The sequence below is a fragment of the Stegostoma tigrinum genome, chromosome 6 (genome assembly GCF_030684315.1).
Source record: "Stegostoma tigrinum isolate sSteTig4 chromosome 6, sSteTig4.hap1, whole genome shotgun sequence".
NCBI classification, from domain to species: domain Eukaryota; kingdom Metazoa; phylum Chordata; class Chondrichthyes; order Orectolobiformes; family Stegostomatidae; genus Stegostoma; species Stegostoma tigrinum.
Window position 1 is genome coordinate 80,976,235 of NC_081359.1, and position 25,144 is coordinate 81,001,378.

A 25,144-nucleotide genomic window follows, 5' to 3' on the forward strand; every position below is an offset into this window, starting at 1 on the left:
TGATATGAGGCCTGTATGCAGTATCAAGGAGCATGGATGGCTTTGCTTTATCTCAGAGCCAATCTCTTCCTGCACAGAGCGTGTGGCCAATTTCATCAACAAATCTACAGTCATACAGCACAGAACAGACTCTTCGGCCTGTCAAGTCTACACTGACCTATCTACACTAGTTGCACTTTCTAGCACTCAGCCCATAGTCTAAAATGTCATTACACTTCAAATACTCATCCAAATACCTTTCAAACGTTATGAGGCACCTGCCTCAATTATCTTCCTAGGCAGTGCATTCCAGGTTCTCACCAGCCTCCAGGTGAAAATGCTTTTCCTCAAATCCCCTCTAAACCCCCTGTCATTAACTTTAAAATTATGCCTACTTGTTATTGACCCTTCAACTAAGAGAACAGCTGTTTCTTATCTACCTTTTCAATACCACTTAATTTTAATCTTAAGATTGAATTATCTGTAATAATTTTAATCATTTTAAGATGATCTTAATCTTAAACATCTCAATTATTGTCATGTGTACTGAGGTATAGTGAAATGTGTTGTCTTATGTGCTTTTCAGGTAGACTATACTATACAGGTGCATCAGTGTAACAGAACAGAGTGCAGGATACAGTGTTAGAGCTGCTGAGAGGGTGCAGAGAGAGAGATCAATATTAACATTATCCTCATTGGGCTAGAAATATGCCATTGAAAAACATGCTCATGAATGCACTTTAGCAAGTCTCTTTCTCTCTCTGCTCTTTCCACTGTTACTCCTCCAGTTTCTCTTCAGACCATTGATGTCCATTATCACTGCTCAAATGGGGTTCTTGCATCTTTCTGTGGTTACCCTGCTTAAGTATTCCTCTATATTGTATCTATTCAAAAGTGACCTCAAAGATTCACCCTGTAGAGGAGTAGCATCTCTTCTTTTACTTTGACCAAATAAAATTTGCCTTTGACTGTTGCAGGATATCTTGTTCTGCATCATGGTAACACTCTCTTCAGTTAATATTTCCACTCCTCCTCCTTTCTATTCATTTAGCAGGACAAATGCATGAATGCCACATTTCAAACTGTTTGTACTGGAGTTCCCGACTGCTTTCTCCATAGCATTGCCTCATCCAGTCATGCCAACCATTCAGCAACCTTCTTTTCTGTTGTGTAGATTGTTGTGCTGGTTTGAAATATGGCCTTCTTCCATTTGTTCTGATGTGTGAAAGAGGGAAAGGAACACATCTTTCTTTTCAGTATCATAAGAGTTTTGTACTGCCAATTGACTGTTTGGTCATAACAAGTTTTAGAGGTTTGAGCTGACAATTACAGAAATAATGAGATCTCACTGAAAAGATTCAGTTATCACTGCAAAATTTTAACTACTGTTTCACAATGTCAATCAATATACTGTTAATCAAGTGATAGAAAGCACATGATATTGAGTTTATAAGGAGCTTTGGACTCTGAAGAAGGGTCTAGACCCGAAACGTCAACTTTTCCGGCTCCTCTGATGTTGCCTGGCCAGCTGTGTTCTTCCAGCTCCACACTGTGTTGTCTCTAAATCATCTGCAAATGCTCAGTTCCAAATTGATTTATCTGAAAATCTCTTGTTAAGCAAAGACATTGAGGGAAATGGGCCAAGGCAGGTTTTTGGAGTTAGGCCACAGATCAACCATGATCTCATTGAATAGCAGAAGAGGTTTGAAGGGCTGAATGGCCTCCTCTGATTCCTATGATTGTGGTTTCTTTTTAGTTATTTACCATATTAGCACCCCCACCTCTCTCTCGTCTGAAATTCAGAAATTACTTGTAGAAAGTAAAATTACCATCAGCACATTGGGTACACGTCCTTCTGGCCTTCATCAGCCTAACTTGGTTTAGATTGACTGAATGGGCAATGTTTCAGCTAGTAAGCTTTAGTTCTTTGTTGGCTAGTAATTGATTGTGCTTACCAAGTCACAAGGATACTGACTGACACACATTTGCTTTTCTAGACTCTCAAGGTCTGTTTAAGAGGCTTTTAAAATAACATTTCATTGTTTTCTTTTTTGGTGAGTTTATCTTGGTTTATTCTGAAAGAGACTAAAATATCATCGTTTAGCAGTTTTAAAAATAACAAACTGTTTGACCATCAAACTGCTGTCAATGTCTCAAAGAATGATGGCCTGGTTTTTAGTCAAGTTTAAGCATTTTATATGTGTATACAGAGTGTTTCAGTGTTGGATAGCCTATAGAAGTCTCAACCATAAACTACAATCTTATTTGTACGCTCTTGGCAATGTCTTCTCTTTGGTGCTGTTAAAACTGAACACAACTGTGTGAGTTGCTGAGTTCAGAAGTTCATTGAATATGTATTCACACAATGTGGTGGGTCTAGATTGCCATGATATAGTGCTACAGTGCAAATGTCTATGGCTTTCTCGAATGATACATTGGTAAACAGACTCATAATGTCGAATTAATACATGGACACTAGCCACTTCATCAGCACCCTCCTTTCACACAGTATAATTACAGGTTTTTCTCCTTATTTAGTATTCTTGCAAATTGTCTTGATGAAAAAATTTGACATGTATCAAAGCATATATTCTCTTTCGGTGATATTAAAGCTCTGTGCCACCATATGATTATTTCAAAATCAAATTCTTAAAAGCAACCCACTTGGTGTTTAACACAAGGCAGTAACTTATTCTCAGCCACAACACTTGCTTTGTGTGAGATATTGTGAAAACTGTTGAACTCTACTTGACACCTCAGTGAGTTTCAGTTTGTGTTTCTCTCCCCATGATAATTGCATCACCCCAAATTGAGGTGTTTATCAGGAATTCTAATTGTATATTTCTTCCCAAGACTCTGTTTTCTTTTAAATTAAAGGAATATTTTAAAATATAATTTCTTGCAAAGTTCAGCATTCATAACATTGAAACCTGTGTAATTAAGGTCTTCTTTTCAATATTATGCTTAGCAAGACAAAGGGAGAATGTTGTGTGTGAAAGTATTTGATTTGAACATAATTAGTATGCTGTATTGATTGCTAGAGGCAAATAGCAGCTGCTGTGCATTTTAATTTATGTTAGCTTTATTTTGAAACATTTTAGAAATTGCTATAGTGGTAGGCTGGTGGGGGATTCATGGGTGATCACAAGGTCTCAGGAAAGCTGACATAATCATTTTGGGAAGGATTAGAGGTCATCGGGGCAAAGGACGGTTATCGAGATTGAAGAGGTTTTGTTTTTACATGAAGGCATCCCTGCTCCTCCCGGAACGACATATTATTTGTGCATTCATCCTTTGATCTTTCAACTTGCCTCCTGTTAAACTAAAACGTCCATCAGGTTGAGTTTCTGTATAAAATTTATAACATTACGACATCCTACTTAACACAAACAGGATCATTGACGTTGTATTCAATACATGTTACTATGACTTGAAAAAGAAAGGAAACCCAAAGATAGTATTCCTGAGTTACTGTTCCAGTGAACCCAGATATAAAAAGTTGTTTCTGGAAAAGAATTACTTTTATGTCACATGGTGGATACATTTTAACAAACATTGTATAAAAATGCTATATTTATTTAGTGTGTATTAAGATTGAAGGCATTCAATGAGGCAAATTAATGAGATGTTTTCTGATTTCTTATATTTTACAGGGCACTGTGGCAAAACGTTTGCTATTCTGAAACGATTCATGAGTCGTGCTGTTCCTGAGGTTCCTTGGCTCATGATTGTGGATGATGACACGTTAATAAGGTACTCTGACACCTTAATGAGGTACTCTAAATAGAATTAAAACAAAATTCTAACTCTGCATATGAAAATTGAAAAGGTTGCAATCCTTAAGCATTACTGTTCAGCTACATAGAGTCGTAGTCATTGAGTCATATAGCATTCAAACGAGGCTCCCCCCCGCCACCACCACCATCAGTCAACCCCGACCATGTTCCCACAGTAGTCTCACTTTCCTGTGTTTGGCCCAATTTTGTATCATAGCTGACTTTCAAGAAATATTTATCAGATTTTGCTTTCATAAAAAAAGTTTTCAATCCCTGAGAAAACTGACATGTAAGTAACTGAAAGTAAATATCAAATATTGTAAAATATGGTGAAAAAGTATATCATTACAAATTGGGACTGGATATTAAGAATATTTTGTCAGGTAATCCAAGTGATAGACTTTTAGCGTTTTGTTTCTGCTTACAATTCTTTCCTGCATAGCTCTCCATTATTGTCCATCCGAGTTCCCCTTGAGAAGGTGGTAGCCTTCTTGAATCATTGCAGTCCATTTGGTATAGGTAGACTCACAGTGTCATTAGGAAGAGAATTATAGGATCTTAACCCAGCAACACTGAAGCAGTGGCAATATATTTCCAGGTCATGATTGTGAGTGACTTGAAGGAAAGCTTGCAGGTAGTGGCCCTTCTAGATGCAAGTAGTCATGGATCTGGAAATTTCTTCTAGATAGAAGTGGTTGTGTGTTTGGAAGGTGCTGCTTAAGGAGCCTTGGGTAATTTCTGCAGTGCATCTTTCAGATGGTACACACTGCTGCTACTGTGCTTTGGTGGTGGAGGGACTAAGTGTTTGCATAAGTGGTGCCAGTCAAGTGGATTCTCTCCTGGATGGTGTCAGTTTCTTGTGTGTTTATGGAGCTGTGTTCATTCAGGCAATTTGGGATTACACTCCTGACTTGTGACTTGTATATAGTGGACAGGCTTTGAGGAGACAGGAGATGGGTTACTTGTTGCCGGATTCATAGCCACTGACCTGCTCTTTTAGTTACAGTATTTATATAGCTAGTCCAGTTCATTTTCTGGTCAACAATAACCTCTAGGTTGTTGATAATGATGTTAATGCTGTTGAATGTCAGGGGGGTCACTGTTATATTCTTTCTTGTTGGAGATGGATTTTGCCAGGCATTTACGTAGAGCGAATGCTATTTGCCACTATTCAGCCCAAACCTGGAATTCTGCAGTTCTTGCTGCACTTGGACATGGACTGCTTCAGCATCTGAAGAGTCGTAAATATAGTTGAACATTGATCAATCATCAGCGAACATCCCCATTTTTGTCCTTATGATATAGGAAGGTAATTGATTTTAAAAAAGCTGATAACAGTTTGGGCTGAGGACACTAACCTAAGGAACTCCTGCAGAGATGTCCTGGAGCTGAAAAATAGCCCTCCAACAACCTCAACCATCTTCCTCTGTGCCAGGTATGACGGCAACCAGCAGAGGGTTTTTCGCTTGATTCGCACTGACTATAGCTTTGCTACAGCTCCTTGATGCCATACTTGGTCACATACAGCCTTGATGTCAAGTGCACTCACACTCACCATGTCTTGAATTCAACTGTTATGTGCATGTTTGAACCAATGAGGTCGAACGCTGAGTAGCCCTGCCAGAATCCAAACATTGGGCCAAGTTATTCCTGAGCAAATATTGCTTGATAGCACTGTTGTAGACATCATCCATCACTTTACTGATGACTTCAAGTAAACCAGTTGTAATTAGCCAGATTAGATATGTCTTGCTTTTCGTGTACAGGATATATCTGGGCAATTTTCCACATGTGTGTGTTGGGCCAATATTGTAACTATATTAGAATACCATGGCTAGGAGCATGACAAATTATTTGAGGAGCATTGATGAGTTGCTGCATTGCATCTTGTACATTGAACATACATTTTGTGCTTCTGTGGTGGAGGAAGTGAAGTTGGTGGATGAGTGTCCAGGACTGTCTTTTCCAGGATGGTGTTGAGCTTCACGACTTTTGTTTAAGCTGCGCTCATTCAAACCGGATTGGGTGGAGAGGAGAAAGGTGTTTATAGACATTTTTTCTCAACAAGCAATACAAAGAGCTGGTCAAAACCTACGTGAAGGTATAAAATATTATCATTTTGACAAAGTCCTATAAAAAGGTAGATTTTCATAATGATATGATTTGTTATATGAGCTACACAAGCATTAATATACTTAATTCTAATTAATATACTCATAAACATTCTTTCTATGTTACTATGCTGCTTTATTGCTGTTTTGTTTTTGCTGGCGTCTTTGTATATTCATTCATGGAATGTCGGCAATTGCCCTTAAAGATGGTGGTGAGTTAAAATTAGATCACATTGGAAAATTGTGTAGAGTAGTCTCTTGCGTTGTTTCATGGATACATAATGCAGCAAGACCATGCATCAACTGCATTGAATTCTGAAATGCTGAGATCACTTTGGTGATTTGGTATAAATTCACATTCCATGTTTTTAACGAAAGATGCCAAGTCCACAATTGTTTTGCTGACTTGAGTGTAATAACTGCTCTTATTTGAAGGGTCCGAGGAGTATTTAGTGTTTGTATTTCAGTACAGATTATAAAATGTGCTACAATTATGTACAAGAATTCCTTGTCACAAAAAACATTTTCAGACCCTGTCATCAGCCACTTTTCCTTTGGCCAATCTTACCCCTGACAATCTTGTTATATTATTTTAGGAAGGCCAAGAAAGTTAGCTTTAGTGTCCTTTCTAATATTTATCCCTCAGTTACCATCTCAGAAAAGTTGATCTGGTCAATGACTTTTAGTGGTATCTTTCTTTTCATGAAATAGTTGGTTTTTTTTCATACATAACAAAAAGGACTACACTTCATTAGCTTCACATCACTTTGGGACATCCCGCAATTGTGAGAAAGGCACTATAAAAATGCATCTTCCTCTCTTCTTTAACATGCTGGTACTAAGTTAGTTATTTCTGTAATCTGAATGAATAGAGATGTTATTAGCAGGCTTAATGCTATCACACCAGGCCTCAGGTAAAAGTGATATTAGTTCCGTGTGTACAAGCTTGCAAGTCATGTAGATAAGCTGCCCCTGTCCAAGAATAGGGTGAAGACATTTTAATACCAGTGCATCATTTCTATCGAACCGATCAAATGCTCAACCAAAGTGTCAAGCAGTTAGCCAGCTTTTGGCCAGTGACGATCTGGCTACCTGGAGACCACTAAGTCAGTCACAGTCAGGATTTAGGAGGGTTTCATGCATAGAAATTTCAGACACCATAAAAAATTTACCTCATAAAAGGACACCATTTGGCCCATCATATCCCTGGTTTTGAGACCCTTGATCAATATCAGCCGAAATTTTCAGCACTTCTACTCAAGTCCTTCAAAGAAAACTTGACCACTTCCCGTACAAGACCTTTTCTTGTTGACCGCCAGATTTAATGAATGCATCCTGCCACTTTACCCCAGGAGAACAATGAACCATTAAATTTACGTTCTTCTGGATTAAATAAATGCCTAGAGGCATTTGGACTGAATAGTGACCAATGCATTGCTTATACATTAGCTCCTATTTTTCTGTTTTCCATTAGACAGAGGAAGTTAAGTCTCCTGCTAAAGTGTTCTGAACTTTTCTGTAGTGTGACTGTTTTTGACTGCTGTAACCAATACAATCAGGTTCATTTTGTCTCATTGCTTTTCACACAAAATGATTTAATAAACTAGAGAACTCTTTGACCTATGATGTGGTTTTGCTTGTAAGACAATAACTAACAGAAATGTTCTCTTGAGCTAATAGTTGGATTTAGCTAATATTGAGTGTTGCTTAAAGTTTGACCCCAATGCCACATAGCAACAATTTGCAAAACTCTGCTTTAAATACACCTGAATTATCCAACTATATATTTTTAAATAATGATATAACATAGAAATATTTTGTAGAGAATATCACAGTGATTATTTTCCCATCTCCATTTCTTGGCTGGAAGGTCCAATTTTGTGCTTCTTTAGATGTATTTTCCCCCCATCTTTGTTAGACTTTTATAGAATCTTAATATACTATAGGCCTTTCAACTCATCTGTTCCATGTTGATGTTAATCATCCACAACAGAATTTGTCCTAACCGCAGGACCTTCTCTGACATCATGTTTCAAATTACCTTTTCTTTCAACCACCATTTAAGTCATTCTTAAAATTGATGTGGGCTGTGGTAGTATATTTCACATCCTCAGAAAGCATTTCTCCTGTTGTCATTTTAAAGTTTCTTATATTTAATCTTTTATCAATGCCCCCATGTTCAGTACACCTCAATGACTAGAAACAATCTGTCCATTCTGTCTAAAGTCATCTCGTCTGAAATATCTTTATCAGAACCCACTGGCTCCCATAGATACCTTGATTGTGCATCCTTTGTCCTTGCTTCCTGTAAGGATTCTGCCTTTTATCCCATTCCTCCAATAAAATCTAACCCATTTAGGCAATGCTGCAATCCAAATCAGTGCCTCCTTCTTCTATCCTTAACCACGAATTTCCCTATCCCATGTTTGATGGGGTCTTCAACTGTGTCCTGATTCCTGCACTACTACGCTCTCAAACCTTCCCTGCTTTGCTAGGACAATACAGAGTTCCCCTTCTCCTTTTGACACCTGACTAGCCTCAATATTCAACCGATCGGCTTCATATCTACTCTTCAGTCACCCTCATCTTTCCCTCACCTTTCTACAAAACATACCCATACAAGTACAGGAAATGCAATATCACCCTTTTCAGTGCTTCATTCCTAAGAGCCAGAGCCCCAAACATGCCTTCTAGATGTAGCATTCACTTATTTGTATTCTCCTGTATTTTTGGTACACACAATGTTGCTATGGTGAACTTGCATCTGTCTCTGAGCATGATCCTAAACTTCCGATGGCTTGTTTTAATTCCCCATCCCCGTTCTGCTCTGCCCTTGGTATCCTAAACTGGTTTAATGAAGCTCAGTGAAAGCTTAAGGAATAGCACTTCATCTTTTGTTCAGGCATTTTATGGTGTTCTATAAAGACATTTAATTAACAATAATGACTACAGAATGTGCTGGAGAAACTCAGTAGATTTGGAAGCATCTATGGAGACAGAAACAGAGCTAATGTTTCACTTCTGATATGACTTCTTCTGACTTGAAGTTAATTGTTTTTCTCTCTCCACAGATGCTTCCAGACCTGCTGAGTTTCTCCAGCATTTTCTATTTTTTTTAAATTTCAGGTTTCTAGCATCTGCCGAATTTTTCTTTGTAATTGAATTCAACATTATACAATGACATTTTGGAAGCAGCACAGTAAGGAAAAATTGTAATTGTTTTAATATATGGAATATATTTGAAATGTTTGAAAGTAACTTTTAAGAGTGGGCCTTAACTGTAAAGCAAACATTGGAATTACCTTTGGTCATAAGAAATATTGATCAATATGATCTGGTAACCCATGACTTGGAAACAGTACCAACAAGAAGGAAATGCAGGATGATGGTAACTGACCAGTAGGCGTAGAAGCTACTACAGTAGAGAGAAAAGGAAGGCTTATAGATAGAGGAGCTGGAGGGTAAAGAGATAAATGCAGACACAAAGAGAAGCACACTGAATTCTTGTGAGGAAAAGAAATAGGTGATTGTCAAGAAGAGTTCAATTTTGTAGAAAGGGAGACATGAGCTCCTGGATCCAATTTTTGAGTTGGTTGAAAAGGTCTAAAATCTGGAAAACAGTGTGAATAGCATGAAGATACTAAAGAGTTGGTGCTCCTCCATCAGTGGTCTGCCAGCTATGAACCAGTTTGCTATTGGTTGGTTGGAATGGAAGTCTGGAAAGCTACGTCATCAGGACTTCCATAAAGGAAGAGAAGGTTTGTAGAAGAATAACTGTTGGTTGTAATTACTTCCATAAATCTAGAAGGTGAAAGCTGTTGTCAGACAAGGCATCTGATCTACCCTGCTTGAATAAAGAACAGTACATTGTGGAACTTCGTAGCTAACCATTGTGCACGTTTTTGTGGGGAGTCATGGAAGACGTGAATGGTTGTGGTTGTTGTAGTTTTGGATTTTTACAGTGAGATATATCTTTTCTCCCCTCTCTAATTAATTTCCAGCAGTGGCAGAGTGAGACCTTTAAATGAACATTACATTCCATTTAAATGGCCTCATTTGGCCCACAAGTAGGTGCTTATCTGGACACCACCTCTGTAACTGGTAATATTGCAATGGTAACTGTAACATGTTGGACAGGCAGGAGATGGGCCATAGCTGGATTTAATAAGAGCACCACCTCCTACCAACGTCATTCTTGCTTAAGATCTGTGAAGCCTTTAACTTTCTCTAATTCCAAAACCATAAATTCTCCCTGCACAAACGTTGCCTTACCTGTTGAGTATTCCCAGTTCTAATAAAACAGTTTCAAAGTATCAAGTTTGTCTTCATTATATTCGTTCAAACCAGGCAGCATCCTCATGTATCAGAGATAATGGGAACTGCAGATGCTGGAGAATCCAAGATAACAAAATGTGGAGCTGGATGAACACAGCAGGCCAAGCAGCATCTCAGGAGCACAAAAGCTGACGTTTCGGGCCTAGACCCTTCATCACCTCTCTGATGCAGGGCCTAGGCCCGAAACGTGTACCTCGGTGGTGTTTCACATTTGTGTCAATAATGCTGGTATGATGGAAGTTCTGAGGAAAGATTACCATACCCGAAACATTAACTCTGACTTTTACTTCACAGATGCTGCCAAACCTGCTGAGCTTTCTAGCAATTCTGTTTTTGTTTCTGATTTACACCATCAAAAAGTTCTTTCAGTTTTTACATTGTTTCCCAAGTTGATTATCTCCAACTGTGTTAGAATACAACAGTTAGAATTAAAAACAAGAGCAGAAATTAAAGAAGCATAAAAGGAAAAGAAAATATTCAGATCACCCTCACCGCCATCGCCAAGAGCCTTGAGCCAGATTCACCAACGCTGCCAAATGCTGGCCCCACCAATGCTGCAGTGCCGCCACCACTGCCTCGAGTCCTGCACCTTGCTGCTGCCTGCGATGGACCCACCAACATTAAAGTCATCATTCTCCAAGCCATCGCTTGCTGCTGGACCCACCTCATCAACACTGCCGCCGCCATCTTGGAATCAATTGAAATATCAGAGTTCAAAACCTTCCTTAACAAATACAGGAGCATAACCCTTTAAACCAGTGCTGACATCAGAGCCTTTGTCAATTGCAGTGCTACCACCACTGCCTTGAGTCCTGTGCTAGGCCCACCAATGCCAAAGTCGCCACGCTCCGGCGCCATCTCTTACCACTGGGCCCACACTTGCTGCCATCACAGATATTGCTGGTTCCGTTGCAGCCGAGCTCCCCAAGGGCAAAAGGTAAGAGAGAATTTTAGAGAAAAGTTGAAAAAGAAGAAGAAAAAGAGAAATGGATGGAAGAATGCAGCAGACAAGCTGGAGCCCAAATGCTGCTATTCAGCACCGCCTTGTCATCCCTGTGTTAAGGAAGAAATGTAAGACAGACTTTACTACAAAGGTCAGTGCTTGGGCCTCGGCAATTTTGAATCTACACTAAGTCTTAGATACATTACTCTGTGTCTCTTCATCTCATCTTGCTGATGTTACAAAGCTAAGTGGAAAGGTTAGCTGTGAAGAGGACACAGGCTACAAAGAGATGAAGACAGGTTAAGTGAGTGAACAAAATGTTGGAAATGGAGGATAAGTGGGGAAATACAATTATTCACATTGGTTAGAAGAATAGAAGTGTAGAATATTTTTTCAAAAGAATTGAAACTTGTAAGATTTGAAATTCAAAGTGCACAAGGTACGCAGAATGTAAGCATGTAGGTATGGTAAACAATTAGAAAGCCAAATGGCTGTTGGCCTTTATTACAATGTAATTAAAGTATAGAAATAAAGATATCCTTGTTAAAACTGTATGGGATTTTGTTGAGGCCATATCTGGATCACTGTGTGCAGTTTGGTCATTGAGCCATTGAATCCTACAACACGGAGACAGGCCCATTGACCCAAACTGATCCACGCCGACCAAAATGTCCATCCATGCTAACACCATTTCCCTACAGTTGGCCATATCCTTCTAAAGTTTTTCCATCCATGTATTTGACCAATTGCCTTTTAAATGTTGTTAATGTATCCTCCTCAACCACTTCTGCTGGCAGCTTATTCCACATATGTACCACCCTCTGTGTAAAAGAAGTTGCCCCTCAGGCTCCCATGTATTCTTTCCCCTCTTATCTTAAACTGATGCCCTCTAGTCTTAGATTCCCCAACTCTGGGAAAAAGACTGACTGCATTCACCCTATCCATGCCTCTCATGATCATATACACTTCTATAAGATTTCCCATCAGTCTCCTATGCTCTGAAGAAAAAAGTCCTAGCTTGTCCAATCTCTCCCTACAAATCCAATTCTTGAGACCTGACAACATTCTTGTAAATGTCCTCTGCACACTTTCCAGTTTAATAACATCCTTCCTATTAGCAAAGTGACAAAAACTGACACAATAATTCGAGTGCGGCCTCACCAACATGCTGTACAACTGCAACATAGCTTCCCAACTTAGTACCCTGACTGATGAAAGCCAGTGTGCCAAAAGCCTTCTTCACTGCCCTATCTATCTGTGACTCCTGAATCCAAGGTCCCTCTGTTCCACTATACTCCTTAAGGCCATCACCATGAAATTCCTACCTTGATTTGACTTTCGAAAATGCAACACCTCACACTTATCTATGTTAAATTCTATTCACTATTTCATGGCCCATTTCCCCAGCTGATCAAGGTCCTGCTCCAATTTCTGATAAATTTCCTCACTGTCCACGCTACCGCCTATTTTAGTGTCATCAGCAAACTTACTAATCATGCTTTATGCATCCTCATCTAAATCATTGATAGGAAAAGGTATGCTTAAATTAGACTAGGTAATACAAAACTTCACTAAATTAGTTACAAGAATGATGGGGCTTTATACTGAGGACACACTGAGCAAATTGGGTCTATATTCTCTTAAATTTAGTATAATAACAGGTAATCTTATTGACGCACACAAGATTCTGAAGGGGATTGATGGGATAGATGCTGAGAGATTATTTACATTGGTCACAGATTCTAAAACATTGGGGTACAGCCTCAAAGTAATGGGTCAATTACTTAGAACTGAAATTTGGAGAAATTACTTCATTCAAAAGGCTTGGAATCCTTTACCTCTGAGGGTTCCATCATTGAATATATGTAAGACTGGAAGGGACAGAGGTTTGGTCTCTAAGAGAGTCAAAGGATATGGGGAGATAATGTCTGCTGAACCTAAACTTAGACGTGCATGACAGAATTAAAATATTTACATAAAGAAACTTGAAAGTATTGTGAACTGAGGCAGAAGAATGTTAAACCTCAAACGAACATCGAATGGTTGGTGGAATGGGCAGATAAGTAACATTTAATACAAAGTATGAAGTAAGGCATTTTGGTGGCAATAATGGGGACAGTCAAAATAAAACAAAGGATGCAATTCTAAAGGCAAGTAAAATAAAATAAACACACCCTAAGTATGTCTGCACAAATCACTGAAGGGGTCAAGACAGAGTGAGAGAACAGTTTAAAAAATAATTTGGAGTATTGGGATTTATAAGTAGAGACATAAGAGTACAAAGTCAAGGAAGTTATGATAAACTTGTATAAAACATTGGTTCAGCCTCACTTGAAAAAATATGTCCAGTTTTGGTCATTACATTTTTCCCTATTAAGATATGGAAAAAGATGAAAGCAGGTTCCAAAATGACACTTGAGAATGGTTTCTAGAATTAGATACTTAGTTACCTAGATTGGAGAAGCTATAACACTGGATTCTACCTGAAATTGCAGAATGTTGCCCAGGTATATCCTGTGTACAACAAATGGACAAATCAAACCTGGCCAATTAGGTTTACTCTCGATCATCAATAAAGTGATGGAAAGGGTTGTGAACAGTGTTATAAAGTGACAACTGCATAGGAACAACTTGCTCACTGATGCTCATTTTTGGGTTCTGCCAAGGCCACCTGGCTCAGGGCCTTGGTCCAAATATGAATAAAAGAAGGGAACTCTTGAGGTGAGATGAAAAAGACTGCCCTTGACATCAAGGCAGCATTTGACAAAGTATGTGGATAGATTCTCCACTGATTGCTGTCATTTATGGCACAATGGAAGACACTTAGGGTCATTGGAGGTCAATCAGTTCACCTCCAGGACACCTCTGGTAGGAGTTCCTCAGGATGTTGATAGTAGTGCCTAGATCCAACCATCTTCAGCTACTTCATCAATGATTTTCCCTCCATCATAAGGTCAGAAGAAGGGATGTTCACTAATGATTACACAACTGTCAGCACCATTCATGACTCCTCAGATATTGAAGCAGCCAGTTTTCATATGCAACAAGATCTGAACAACATCTAGGGTGGAACTGATAAACTGCAAGTAACATTCTTGCTAAACAAATGCCAGGCAACAATCATCTCCACCAAGAAAGATCTAACCACTGACGATTGATATTCAATAGTACTACCACCGTTTGATCACCTATTGTCAACATCCCAAGGGATTGCCATTGACCAGAAACTGAACTGGACCAGCCATATAAATATTGTGGCTGCAAGAGCAGGTCAGAAGTTGGGAGTTCTGTGGTAAATAATTCACCGTCTGTCACCCCAAAGCCTATCCATTATCGATAAGGTACATGTGTGATACCTTTCCACTTGCCCAGATGAGTGCTGCCCCAACAAATCTCAGGACCATCAACACCAACCAGGACAAACCTTGATTGTTTGGCACTTTATGCCGCACCTTCAACATTCAGTCCCTTCACCTCCAAAGCAGAGTAGCAGGTGTATATACCCATTTGCAAGATGCACTGTAGAAAGTCACGAAAGCTTCTTCAACAGCACCTTCCAAACCAACAACTTCAGTTGTGAAGAAGGTCAGCTCTGTCACCTGCAAGCCCCCCTCCAAGACACATGCAATCCTGACTTGGAACAAATACCACTGCCTTCTGTCACAGACACTGGGTTAAAATTCTGGAATTCCCTTCCTCTCAGCACTGTGGATGCCCCTACACCCCCAAGACTGCAGCAGTTTAGGCTGGCAGCACAGCAGCATCGTTTACAGGGCAGTAAAGGAAGGTAATTAAATGCTGGATTTGCTAACACCACCTACGCCCTATCAACAAATATTTTAATTTTAAAATAAAGATGGACTGTAACTTGTGGAGCAGAGAGGTATTAGAACGGAAGGCTGAAAAGAGGTTTTGAAAGCCATGAGAGTTTGGAAAGAGTAGATAGGGAGAAACTGATTCTATTTGTGGAAATAATGACAACTGGAGGACCCAGATTAAAAGTGATTAGTAAAACAAGCAATGTCCTTTCTACGCAGTGAGTGGTCATCATCTAGATGGAGCACATTACTGACAGTGTGTCAGATGCAGATTCGGTCATGGCTTTCAAATGAGAACTGGATCATTTTGAGTTGACGACTTAAGACTGAGTTGAAGAGAAATTTCATCATTCAAAAGGGTGTGAATCTTGGATTGCTGTATTCTGGAGAGCTACTCAGGCTCATCATTGAGCATATTGAACAAAGAACAGGACAGTGCAGGTTGAAGCACTTCAGCCTACCAAGACTGTGCAGACAGCTGACATCGTTCTAAACTAAAAGCCGTTTGCCTCTCCAAAGTCTCTGTCATGAAGATCAATCATATCATACTCATGTATGTTTTGTACTGTGATCACTGCATTACTGCTTCAAAACAGAAACTTTAACATAATTCCCATTCTGTATTTCACATGCATTGAGTCCAACCAGGCAGAGAGAAATCATCAGACTGGAAAAATTGACTGCTTTGTTTCCACAGATGTTGCCAGACTAGCTGAGTTTCACCAGCAATTTGTTTTTGTTTCAGGTCTCCAGCATCCACAGTTCTTTGTTTTGATTTCTTTCCGGTATAATAAAGCAGACTTGGGAAGTGAAATCCTAATTCTTTTGCCCTTTGGTACTCAGTTAAATGCTAGATTTAACATCCGAGATATTGTGGAATTTTACAAAAGACTATAATGTGTAGGCCCCTATTAACTGATCTGAATTTGAAAAAATATAGATCATTCCTGTAATACTTACTTCCCAATAAAAGCAAAGTTTCTGAAAAATGAAGCTATAGCAGACAAAGATAGTTCTTCATAATTCAACTTGAAACCAATAACTAACAGTTCCTGTGTTTGTCTTCATCTGCACCATCCGGATTTCACATTGATCATGTTTTCATTTTGGACTTAAAAAGAAACAATTAATCTTTTGCTCACATCTCTACAGCTTCTTCTTCTTTCAGATATCATGTTTAATCAGTTGGTAATTTCTTTCTGTTCAGCTGTTATGTACATGGGTTTTGCTTTTGTCTGGATCGTTGTTCACTTAAATCTCAGGATTTTGTTTCTAATTTAATTTTGAAAATGTGTTGTCTTTCTGTATTCTGCTGACAATGTTGAAATTTTTAGAGATCAGGTAAGTCATTCTCAACTTGAAGTATGGATGTGCTGTTTGATCAAATTGCAAACAAATCTGGAAAACACTATATTAATGTATTCATTGTAAGACGAAGAAATAATGTTCCCAATTCACAGCATATAATACATACTTTGTCAACCAGTTAAGACAAATTAACTTAATAGTTGATTGTTTTGACTCGTCTGTATTAGCTGTTTCTTCCACACAGATTATCACTAAGATATCTATTTATAGCCCATGGTTAGTACTGTAGCTCAGCAATTTTTTGATTCACAGAGATCCTAAGGCCTATACTCTCACAATGGCAGATGGTGGAATTTAGAGTCTAATGATGACCATGCAACGGTTGTCAAATAAAACCCATCTGGTTCACAAATATCCTTCAGGAAAGGAAAGTTGCCATCCTTCTCTGGTCTGGCTGAGGTGTGACTCCAGACTGACAGCACAATGTAGTTGGCTCTTAACCGCCTCTGGACAATTAAGGATGGGAAATAAATATAGGCCTAGCCAGTGCACCCATGTCGCATGAATGAGTTTTTAGAAAGTTGGTTTGCAAAACATTAGGCCCTCTACTCCTCAGCCATTCATGACCTCACCCCCCACACCATGGTCCCTTTTATCACCTCTAAATTTCTTGCCAACCCATGCCAATCTATCCTCCTAGGTATTACCCTTTTCCCTGATGGCCATATCATTTTGTACAGACAAATATCAGGACTCATGCTGAGACAAAATAAAGCAAGGCCAATCCATAATTGTCTTTGAGAATGTGTTGGTGACTTACTCAAACTGCTGCAGTACCTTTAGTGTAGGTAGACTGATAATGCTGTTAGGGAGAGAGTTCCAGGGTTTTGACACAGTGACACTATAGGAATGATGATATATTTCCGAGTCACGATGGTGAGTGGCTTGGAGGGAAACTTGCAGGTGGAGTTGTTCCCATATATTTTTTGCCTTTATCGTTCTAGGTGACAGTGATCATGGGTCTGCTTAAATCTCAAGTATTTTATCCCTTATAATAACAAACATTCATATTCAAAGTCCCACATCAAAGTCACCTGATTCATTAATAACCACTTCATAATGTCAATAAAACTGTGAACCTATAGATTCTTCCCCAACTGTGATAATGATAAAGTGTGGAAGCACTCAAGTGGCAATAATGCTATAATTCTATCACTTTAGCGTTATATCAATACACAACTATTAGGATGGGAAGCATAAATGCATTTCTTTTCAGCTCACAGGCTTAGGCAGGCATTTTTTAAAAAAAGTTAAACAACAGCTTGGTAATTCCACAGACCTGCTAGACCCAAAGAAATACAAACCAGGTTTATGCAGGTTATTCTCATAGTTTAATCCATTAACACTAGCATTTATTCCAATGATTGTGCACTGTGCTGCTGCAAAGACTTTCCTGAGATTTGCTGCCAAACTCTTAATGGGAATTTCAGCTGTGTGTTCTCCTCATCGGTCTACACAACCGAAGCATCAATCCTCACCTTCTTAAGCTAAACCATAGACAAAATAACTGACTATTGTACATGTGCTTTAGTTTTTGTAATCTTTTCAAGAGGGTGCGTTTACTCCTCCATTTTATAACTATTTAATTAAGATAATTTTCAGAGGTGCAACACAATATCCTGGAAAGACTTGACCCTGTACTTTTGCCATTAGTGAATGTGATCTTCTACATCAAACTTCTGATAATGAGTCAAGCACTGAAGATTTATGGAACTTGTGTGCCATTAAATGCTGACAGTGGAAAGAACTGGACAAGATTGAAGTTTCCTCTGTGCTATTATTTCATCTACACTAATAGGTCAAAATCATAGGCCATTAGTTTCTTGGGACAGTATCAGGTTGGCAACATGACCATGTGAGTAGCAGTATGACTGGATGTCAGTTAATGGATTGCAGCCAGGTTTGATGTCCAACAAGAAGAAGCAGTCAGGAGAAACGAGCAGAAGCCCAATTGAGGGCGTAATATTTAGAGGGACACTGGAAGCACAGACAATAGTAAAACTGCATTTGCTCAGCAAAGCTTCAGAAGCTGGAGGAGGAGGAAAATAGATATGAGGAGAGGAGGCAGACCTATGATATACAGTAAAGCACCTTTTTTAATTCTTTCATAATATGAGGGTGGCATTGAAGAGGCCAGTATTTAAATGCCCATATAAAAGCAAAATATTGCAAATGCTAGAAATCTGAAATAAAAACAGAAACCACAAGAGAAACTCAGTAAGTCTGGAAGCTGATCTAAAGAAAAATTATATTGAAACGTTAATTCTGTTTGTCTACTAACCGATGGTGCCAGATCTATTGAGTTTCTCCAACACTTTTTGTTTAAATTTTCCCATCCCTAACTGCCCCTGACAGTGTGATGACAACCTGCCTCCTTGAACTGCTGCAATCCTTGAGGTGTAGATCACACTGCAAACTCGGTGTTGCTGACAAGTTATTGCAAGGCAACTGTTGGCGATCCTTTCCATTCCGTTGCTGAAGATCAAGGGTAGACTGATGGAATGGTTATTGGCTGGGCTAGATCTATCCCACTTTTTGTGGCAGGACACACTTTTGCTGTTTTCCAGATTATTAGATAGATACCATTGTTGTAGCTGTTCTGGAACAGTTTGGCTAGGGGATCGTTAGTTTTGGAATAGTTACATTTCTGTTTTCAGCCTATGCCCATTTTTCTTCCTGGTCATTGAAAGAGGTTTCTTATTAAGGGAGATAGTTAGGGTTTTCAAGCTGCTTGCTTCTGAGAACCCCCTGAGTGTTATGAAAATTCTACTGACCCATCACTATCATTAAGTATTTTATCTGTATGAAAATTGTATTCATTTATTCTTATTCTACTTATTTTTACAATAATTCCCTGAAGATCTCGCGATATCTTCACCAAAGATGTGGAAAAAAGTTGGAAATGATTAGCATGTTCAAACTCCAGAGGTGTAATGTTAATGACTGTCAACAGTTTTGCTGTCATTAAGCTTGTACAGTCCAGCCTGATATGTTTATAATGAATGCATGAGCATTTTTCCAAATGTAGGACATATTTCTTCTTCGATCTTCATGACTCAGGATGCTTTGGTAACCAAGATAACATTACAAATAATGTATAATCTTTGTGTGTACAATGACTTAGCGACTTTGTGATTTAAAATGCTTATAGTTTTACATTATTAAATTTGCATGTTACATACTGGAAAATGGTTAACTGTATTTTTGATACAGTATCCCACGACTCCAAAGATTATTGAGCTGCTACAATCCAAAAGAACCAGTTTTCCTTGGGGAACGTTATGGCTATGGACTCGGTACTGGTGGATACAGTTACATTACAGGAGGCGGAGGGTAAGTTAATTTCAGCAAAGGTGTGTGAAGACAGAATAGAAATGAAAAAGAAAAACTTTAGGCCCCAGGTGGACAAAGACCACATTAAGGTTGCAATACCAGGGTTCGATTACTTAATACATTTTAGCCAACAGCAGCAAGGTTTGTGGCTCATGTCAGCTTTGCTATCAAAAGTGAGCAGCAAACAATTTCCTGCTTCTGGGGCTACTTCTTAATTAAAATAGAATTCGTGCCACATGTTTGTAAAAGAAAAGTTCTAAAATATGTCTAACAAATAGTTTCCTTGTATAAGATAATGAAACCAAAAAGCAGGTTTATCTCACAAACACTTTTTCACAATGATGTGGCCCTCAGTTTAAAGTGTTACCTGGCCACCCACAGTTTTTGGCAAGCAGATACAAAAGACGTCTGACCATGCCAGAGACAAGTATCTGAACCTCTATGTACACAAAACATCAACACCTACTTGAGTTTTTCAGGAAACACCAATCCCCACTTCCCCCACTTCCTCCCATCGAAAAGCTAAGTTAGGAACAAAAACAGGAGTTGCTAGAAAAGCTCAGCAACTGTGAAGGAAAGTTCAGAGTTAATATTTCAAGACCAGTGATCCTCCCTCAGATATGTATCTGAAGTTGAAGTATTCATCCCATTCCTGGTACATTGGCACCAAACTCATCCATGGCAGGTTGAGAATTTGAATTAAGATTTAAAAAATTTAGAGATAAAGTTCTGGTATGGGTGAAAGTAACCAACTAGAGGGCATAATTTTAAGGTGAGAGGAGAAAGATTTAAAGGAGATTTAATAGCAGCTTTTTCACGCAGATGGTGGTTCATATGCAGAATGAACTGCTGGAGGAATTGATAGATGGAGGTATAATTACAACATTTAAAAGACATTTGGACTGGTACATGAATAGGAAGTGTTTAGAGGGATATGGGCATAATGCAAGCAAATGATACTAGTTTAGTTTGGGAAACCTAATTGGCATGGACTGTATGACTGCAAGGAAATCTACCATCCTTCTAGATCAAGCCTCTATGTAATTCAAGTCCTGCACCAATGTGGTTGACTCTTAACTGGCCTTTGAAGGACCCTACAAGACATTCAGTTTTATCATAAGAACATAAAAGTGGGAACAGGAGTAGATCATTTTATCTGCTTTTGCTTTCAGTAAGATAAAGATTCATCTTTGACCTCAACACAATCTTTTCATACCATTCCCTGGGGAATCTAAGGTCTTGAATATCAGGTGATCTTCCATGACATTGTGTGGTTAAGAATTTCAAACATTCACAATGCTGTGAGGTTTCTCCTCACTTAAGTCCTAAATGGCCAACTCTATATGTCAAGGTTGAGGTTTACTAGGACTGTGCAATAAATTGCCAGTTGTGCCAGTCCATTGACTGAGAAACAAAAAATTCATAATGATCTCCCTGATTGATATTACTCTTGTTCTCCTTTAGCTCCTCACTCAGAGCCACGCTAATCCCGTGATCCCTCAGCTCGAGACTGTCCAGCTCCAGATTCTCACCTCCAGGCTCCTGAGCACCCGACCAACCAGATGCAGATTCCAGAGGCTGCTGCTAGGCATTGATAAATATTCTACACCTTCTTGCTAAAGGTCCAGGCTGATGCAAAGTCATTATTTATTTGTAGGCTACTGCTAACTCTGCTTTCACTCAATTTACCTGCTTAGCTCCTCCCACAGCACTACATCTATGCAAATAAGGCCCAAGACCTACTATCCAGGACTACTTATGACCCACCATTCATCTACATAACAAACCAATGGAATAAAAGGGAGAGTTACAGCATGAGTATGAAGTCAGCTGACTATTGGAAAGGCAGAAAATGATGAATGATTGTTTTTCAGACTGGAAATGCAGTGGAGTTTCCTGCATGTCATACTAAAAACGTTTCTTTTTAAAATTCATTTAGTTGAAATAGAGTTGGGTATGAAGGGCACAAATTTTCAGACAGTGCAAAACATGAATGTATTGTGCGGTTGATAGAGATAGACTTCAAAAGGATATAGGCAGGCTGGTGGAACGGATGGACACATGGCAGATGAAATTTAATGCAGATAAATCTGAAATAATCATTGTGTTAAGAAAATAAAAAATGCAATTCTAAAAGGACTTAAGGAGCAGAGGGGGAGATGTATTTGCATAAATTACTGAAGGTGTTATGGCAGGTTGAGGAATCAGCCAGAGGCATATTATACCCTAGGCGTTATAGATGGACGCATCGAGTATAAAAAGCAATGAATGTATAGTAAACCTTATATAAAATATTGATTTGGTTTCAACTAAAGTACGGTATCCAATTCGGAGTACTCCAGAAAAAATGTGAAGGCACCCGGGAAGGATTTATGAGAATGGTTCCTGAGAGGTGAAACCTTATTCATGAGGATAGATTGATGAATTTGGGCCTGTTCTTCTCATTTAAGGTAAATGTTGAAATGAGATTTAATAGAGGTGTTCAAGATTGTAAAGGGCCCAGACAAAGTAGATGAGGTGAAGTTGTTGATGAAAAATTAAGTACCAGGGACTGGAGACTTGAATAGCAAAAGAACCAAGGGTGAAATGAAGAAAAACTTTTACACGCAACATATGATTAGGATCTGACTGGTTGCCTGAGAATGTGGGAGAAGAAAATAGAATCATGGCTTTTGAAATAATTAGATAGTTATCTGAAGAGAAAAGAAATGTACAGGTGTGCCAGGAAATGGCAGGCGAGTTGCACTAACTGTGTTATTCTTGCAGACAGCTGACATAGACGCAACAGCCTAAATGACCTTATTCTGCACTGTCATTCTAAGCTGTTGTTGAATCAAATTCCACTACTTTTGACATGCAAATATTTTTATTCAATCATTTCATAACCTGCCTCTTCCAATCAGATTATATTCAGCCAAATAGCCTTCTGAATTTTGCCAGTTTCTTTTCCTTCGTGCCTATTTTTTTCACCTTGTGCTAATGATCAAGCTCAATTCCTTTAGACCCATTAAATGCCGTAGGATAATGTTTGCAAAGCTCATGAGCATTACGTACTGAGGCTAACTGCCAAATCAGGCAAACTGAGGGGAGGTAATGGCCTAGCGGTATTATCGCTGGACTGTTAATCCAGAGACCCAGATAATGTTTTGGGCGGGGGATCTGGGTTCGAATCCCGTCACGGCAGATGGTTGAATTTGAATTCAATAAATATCTAGAATTAACAATGTAATGATAACCGTGAATCCATTGTCGATTGTCTGGAAAAACCCATCTGGTGCACTAATGTCCTTCAGGAAGGAAACTGCCGTCTTTACCTGGTCTGGCCTACATGTGACTTCAGACCTACAGCAATGTGGTTAACTCTTAACTGCTTTCTCGGCAGTCGGTGGGGCAATAAATGCTGGTCCAGCCAGCAATGCCCTCATCCCATGAATGAATTTTTTAAAAAATTACGGCATCATATAATGCCTGCCTTGGAAACCAGCAAAGGCTGATCCACATGCAGTAAGTTAAGAATTCAAGAACAGCACTGACGTGATTACAAGTACTTTACAAAGGCGTACACTATGGGCTGGAACCACTGCTGGGTCTGCACTAACTAGAAGGCGATGCAATGGAAGAATGCGGCCATCCTAAGTGGGCTGTGAGGCTGATCGGCTAGGCCTTGAAGGAGAGTGCAGTCCAAACTGAAGGCATTGTCTCCCTAGCTTCTTCCAATTTTCCAGCAGTCAGGCCTCTGTTGTTTGGGGTAAATTCATCTCTTGGATTACCTGTAGCTTTTGCTGAAAATGGTAACCAGTGAGGGCCTCTAAGCTTTTCTGGAAAGCGGCCCCTGTCTATTAAGCAGGGAGGCTGTCTCCATTCTGCCTGCAGGGCCTTCAAGGGGAACTCGAAAATGCCAGCCACAAGTACCAAAGGGTTGAATCTACTTGCAATTATTGGCTACGCCTACTAGCTCAGAAGTGAGGAGTGAGCCTCCTCGGCTCCACTACCTCTGGAAGCTATAAGCGAATTTCACTCAGCTTCTGCACCCGTAATTGATGATATCCTGCCTCCAAGTGCTCTACCAATCTGATAGCTGGTAGCTCTCTAGTCCTAGCAGAAGGACTGGTTAGTTATCAAATTTGAAGAGGAGAGAGCCTAGTCATATTATTAGCAGACTGTTAATCCAAAGACCCAGGTAATGTTCTGGAGACCCAGGTTCAGATCCCACGATGGGATTAAATTCAATAAAATTCTGGAATTAAGCATCTAATGATGACCCTAATCTATGGTTGATTGTTGGAAAATCCCACCTAGTTCACTAATGTTTTCTAAGGATGGAAACTGCCTGGCATGTGACTCCAGACCCACAGCAATGTAATTTACACTTACCGACCAACTGAACAATCAGGGATGGGCAAAAATGCTTGCTTATCCGGTGAAGCCCTCATCTCATGAATGAATAATAAAAAAAAGTAATTGTTTAAATATGACAGATAGGCTGCTGTGGAGTGTGTGAAATTCATCTGGTCCTTAGAAGATGAACACACACCTTGAAATTTGGAGCTGGTTTTAATTTCCAAATATGTGTAAGTCATTGAAGAAGCAAACATCATGACATTCTTCACAATCTCCACCCCTGGCTGCAGTACAAGAAGAAATGTAACGATCTCACCAGGGCTGTCATGGTAAGATTCATCTACAAACCTCTTGACCTTGATCATTTACTTAAGCTTCAATCCTTCCCCTCCCATATGTCCCATAGTTTATCACAGTTATTGTAGGACATTTCACTAGATATCACCTACTTGCACTCAGAATTTCAGTAGTCATTATCCTCCTGGTAACCACCTGCCCCCAGCTGCACTTCAGCTCTTTCTCTCTGCATGACTACTAGGGCACACTGCTTTTTGGTTGTCAGCACTCTTTAACAACACATGTTATTCTTCTATTAAAAGTAACAATAAATAAATAACTGACATTAAACAACAATCACAACAGGGAGCAGTTCATCATAAGCTGGAAAAAGATATTCGAACTATTTGAACTTCTGAGGCTATAGTGAAGCAATGGGAAGTGATTCTCTTGCTGTGCCTAAAATCACATTACTGGGTGTGGAACCAAATAGGGAGGCTCCATTGAACTGAACAGTAGAATAAGGTCACCTGTGTTGAAAAGTACAGAAAGATGCATGAAATGTTTGGTGCTCATTATGAAGAAAAACTTTCAACCAACTCAAGTATGGCTTTCAAGCTTTCAGTGAGTTTTTAAAAATAATTTCTTTAATTGTTCACTTTGAGTGTAAAGCGCAATACTGGTTATATAAGTGTCTATGTAATTGATGACTGCACTTATTCCCTCATGTGCTTTCCACTGGATAACAGCATGACACTCATTGGGCTTTCAAATATGTGTCGACTTCAATTCCTATCAGTTTTCATTTGAACAGACATGGTTTGGAAACAGACCACAACAATAGACCAAGGACATCAAATCTCC

At 39.2% G+C, this 25,144-nt stretch overlaps 1 protein-coding gene across 3 annotated transcripts in view; it reads left to right on the forward strand.

The window, feature by feature from the left end:
* b3glcta (beta 3-glucosyltransferase a) overlaps positions 1–25,144 on the forward strand; it is a 161,433-nt gene that overhangs the window by 120,127 nt on the left and 16,162 nt on the right. Inside the window, exons 12-14 of one of the 3 annotated variants that reach the window (XM_048532312.2) lie at positions 3,633–3,753; positions 19,544–19,663; positions 21,128–22,921. In XM_048532312.2, coding sequence (XP_048388269.1) covers positions 3,633–3,753; positions 19,544–19,663; positions 21,128–21,158 — 272 coding nt within the window. In that variant the 3' untranslated portion in view covers positions 21,159–22,921. Of the gene's footprint in view, positions 1–3,632; positions 3,754–19,543; positions 19,664–21,127; positions 22,922–25,144 lie in introns of those variants that run through there. The other 2 variants (XM_048532310.2, XM_048532311.2) reach the window with 2 other exon arrangements.